At 40.4% G+C, this 4,003-nt stretch overlaps 1 protein-coding gene across 1 annotated transcript; it reads right to left on the bottom strand.

Moving 5' to 3' along the window:
• Positions 1 to 354: 354 nt before the first annotated feature.
• On the bottom strand, positions 355 to 3,576 carry LOC138976748 (zinc finger protein 708-like). The gene has a single exon (XM_070349634.1). It carries the CDS (start codon positions 3,097 to 3,099, stop codon positions 1,861 to 1,863), a length of 1,239 nt encoding a protein of 412 aa, XP_070205735.1. The 5' UTR covers positions 3,100 to 3,576; the 3' UTR covers positions 355 to 1,860.
• Between the last annotated feature and the right edge of the window lie 427 nt (positions 3,577 to 4,003).

Raw genomic sequence — 4,003 nt, 5'->3', positions numbered from 1 at the left:
AGCGAACTGATTTTATTGAGCACCTGTTTTCTCATAGTGATCCTTAACTTTTTGTGAGTAGTGTATATACAACTATGCAAAAAATACAAATGTCATTGTGCGTTGGTAAAGTGGTTTGATTTTTACGTTTTTACACAAATCATTTTCAAATCCACAGATTGCCTCACATGTAGGTGGTTTGACACTGAACAGTGACAACACTAATCAACAACAAAGCAACAAGAAAAAAACACAGTCACACACACACACACACACACACACACACACACACACACACACACACACACACACACACACACACACACACACACACACACAAACAAGCAAAAAACAAGCCATACGCAACCAAATGAAAATGGTTCGATAGAACATTGCATTCTCTTCTTTGAACTATGTGACGACAAAAATTCATATTTAGGTGGCTAGCCGATACTACTTTCTTTATTTGGTGTAGGTTATATCGCGACGGGGGAAAGGGGGGAGAGGGGATAGAGCCACTTGTCAATTGTTTCTTGTTCACAAAAGCACGAATCAAAAATTTGTTCCAGGGGCTTGCAACATAGTACAATATATTACCTTACTGGGAGAATGCAAGTTTCCAGTACAAAGGACTTAACATTTCTTAAATACTGCTCGACTAAAATCTTTAAAAAAATTGACTATATAAATTATATACAAGAAACACTTAACAAGGGTAAAAGGAGAAACAGAATCCGTTAGTCGCCTCTTACGACATGCTGGGGAGCATCAGGTAAATTCTTTCTCGTCCCAACCAATATGGGACTCCCCCTAACCCGCGGGGGGTGCTTACGTGACTTGTTTTCTTCTCCTGAATGTATGTGCCAACATGTGTCTCCTCATATCACGTACCTTGAAATCCTATCATCACAGTTCACACTCTGTACATGCACTTTGTATCTTCTGCTGTATTTTTCAACATGTGCTTTTTTGATGTATCAGTCTGTGTGAAGCAACACTCACACTCTGTACATGCACTTCTTGTTTTTGTCTCCTGTGTCTCAGCATATGTTGCTTCAAACTCAAGCACCGTGTAAACTTAGCATCACACACTGTACATGCATGTCTTTTCTCTCCTGTATGTCTCAACATGTGTTGCTTCAAAGAACAAGACACTGTAAACTTAGCATCACACTCTGTACATGCATGTCTTTTCTCTCCTGTATGTCTCACCATGTGTTGCTTCAAATCACCAAACTGAAAGAACTTAGCATCACACACTGTACATGCATGTCTTTTCTCTCCTGTATGTCTCAACATGTGTCGCTTCAAAGAACAAGACACTGTAAACTTAGCATCACACACTGTACATGCATGTCTTTTCTCTCCTGTATGTCTCAACATGTGTTGCTTCAAAGAACAAGACACTGTAAACTTAGCATCACTCTCTGTACATGCATGTCTTTTCTCTCCTGTATGTCTCAACATGTGTTGCTTCAAAGAACAAGACACTGTAAACTTAGCATCACACTCTGTACATGCATGTCTTTTCTCTCCTGTATGTCTCAACATGTGTTGCTTCAAATTACAAGACACTGTGAACTTAGCATCACACTCTGCACAAGCATGTTTTTTCTCCCCTGTACAGTGGAGTCCGGGTACAACGAATCTCAAGGGAGATACATTTTAGTTCGTTATATCAGTAATTCGCTCACCATGTGTTGCTTCAAATCACCAAACTGGATGAACTTAGCATCACACACTGTACATGCATGTTTTTTCTCTCCTGTATGTGTTAACATGTGTCGCTTCAAATGACCTGACACTGTGAACCTAACATCACACTCTGTACTTTCTTTCTTTCTTTATTTGGTGTTTAACGTCGTTTTCAACCATTCAAGGTTATATCGCGACGGGATCACACACTGTACATGCATGTTTTTTCTCTCCTGTATGGGTTAACATGTGTTGCTTCAAATTACAAGACACTGTAAACTTAGCATCACACTCTGTACATGCATGTCTTTTCTCTCCTGTATGTCTCAACATGTGTCGCTTCAAATCACCAAACCGAATGAACTTAGCATCACACACTGTACATGTATGTTTTTTCTCTCCTGTATGTATTAACATGTGTCGCTTCAAATGACCTGACACTTTGAACCTAGCATCACACTCTGTACAAGCATGTTTTTTCTCTCCTGTATGGGTTAACATGTGTTGCTTCAAATGACCTGACACTTTAAACCTAGCATCACACTCTGTACATGCATGTTTTTTCTCCCCTGTATGTCTAACCATGTGTTGCTTCAAATCACAAAACTGAAAGAACTTAGAATCACACACTGTACATGCATGTTTTTTCTCTCCTGTATGTGTTAACATGTGTCGCTTCAAATGACCTGACACTGTGAACCTAGCATCACACTCTGTACAAGCATGTTTTTTCTCTCCTGTATGTCTCACCATGTGTTGCTTCAAATTAAAAGACACTGTAAACTTAGCATCACACTCTGTACATGCATATTTTTTCTCTCCTGTATGTGTTAACATGTGTCGCTTCAAATGACCTGACACTCTGAACCTAGCATCACATTCTGTACAAGCATGTTTTTTCTCTCCTGTATGTGTTAACATGTGTCGCTTCAAATGACGTGACACTTTGAACCTAGCATCACACTCTGTACAAGCATGTTTTTTCTCTCCTGTATGTGTTAACATGTGTCGCTTCAAATGACGTGACACTGTGAACCTAGCATCACACTCTGTACAAGCATGTTTTTTCTCTCCTGTATGTCTCACCATGTGTTGCTTCAAATTAAAAGACACTGTAAACTTAGCATCACACTCTGTACATGCATATTTTTTCTCTCCTGTATGGGTTACCATGTGTTGCTTCAAATTACAAGACACTGTAAACTTAGCATCACTCTCTGTACATGCATGTTTTTTCTCTCCTGTATGGGTTAACATGTGTCGCTTCAAATTACAAGACAGTGCGAACTTTGCATCACACTCTGTACATGCATGTTTTTTCACCCCTGTATGTCTCACCATGTGTTGCTTCAAATCACTTAACTGAAAGAACTTAGCATCACACACTGTACATGCATGTCTTTTCTCTCCTGTATGTTTCAACATGTCAATCAATCAATCAATCAATCAATGACGCTTATATCGCGCATATTCCGTGGGTACAGTTCTAGGCGCTCTGCAGTGATGCCGTGTGAGATGAAATTTTATACGGCCAGTAGATTGCAGCCATGTCGGCGCATATTTACTTTTCACGGCCTTATTCCAAGTCACACGGGTATGGTAGACAATTATTAACTGTGCCTAAGCAATTTTGCCAGGAAAGACCCTTTTGTCAATCGTGGGATCTTTAACGTGCACACCCAATGTAGTATACACGGGGGGTGGTTCGGACACCGAAGAGAGTCTGCACACAAAGTTGACTCTGTGAAATAAATTTCCGCCGAACCTGGGATCGAACTCACGCTGACAGCGGCCAACTGAATACAAATCCAGCGCGCTACCAACTGAGCTATATCCCCGCCCCATGTGTCCCTTCAAAGTACCAGACTGTGTGAACCTAGCATGGGTTAACATGTGTCGCTTCAAATTACAAGACTGTGTGAACTGAGCATCACACTCTGTACATGCAAGTTTTTTTTCCACCCTGTATGTCTCACCATGTGTCGCTTCAAAGAATCAGACACTGAAAACTTAGCATCACACTCTGTACATGCATGTTTTTTCTTTCCTGTATGGGTTAACATGTGTCGCTTCAAATAACAAGACAGTGCGAACTTTGCATCACACTCTGTACATGCATGTTTTTTCTCCCCTGTATGTCTCACCATGTGTTGCTTCAAATCACTAAACTGAAAGAACATAGCATCACACACTGTACATGCATGTCTTTTCTCTCCTGTATGTCTCAACATGTGTTGCTTCAAAGAACAAGACACTGTAAACTTAGCATCACACACTGTACATGCATGTCTTTTCTCTCCTGTATGTCTCAACATGTGTCGCTTCAAAG

The sequence above is a fragment of the Littorina saxatilis genome, linkage group LG9 (genome assembly GCF_037325665.1).
Source record: "Littorina saxatilis isolate snail1 linkage group LG9, US_GU_Lsax_2.0, whole genome shotgun sequence".
NCBI lineage: Eukaryota > Metazoa > Mollusca > Gastropoda > Littorinimorpha > Littorinidae > Littorina > Littorina saxatilis.
The sequence above is the reverse complement of the archived record's forward strand: the minus strand, read 5'-3'. Positions and strand labels throughout refer to the sequence as shown.

Bases quoted from the DNA above. Each gene is read 5' to 3' on its own strand.
- LOC138976748 (XM_070349634.1), bottom strand. From the start codon at position 3,099: ATGTTGAAACATACAGGAGAGAAAAGACATGCATGTACAGTGTGTGAT.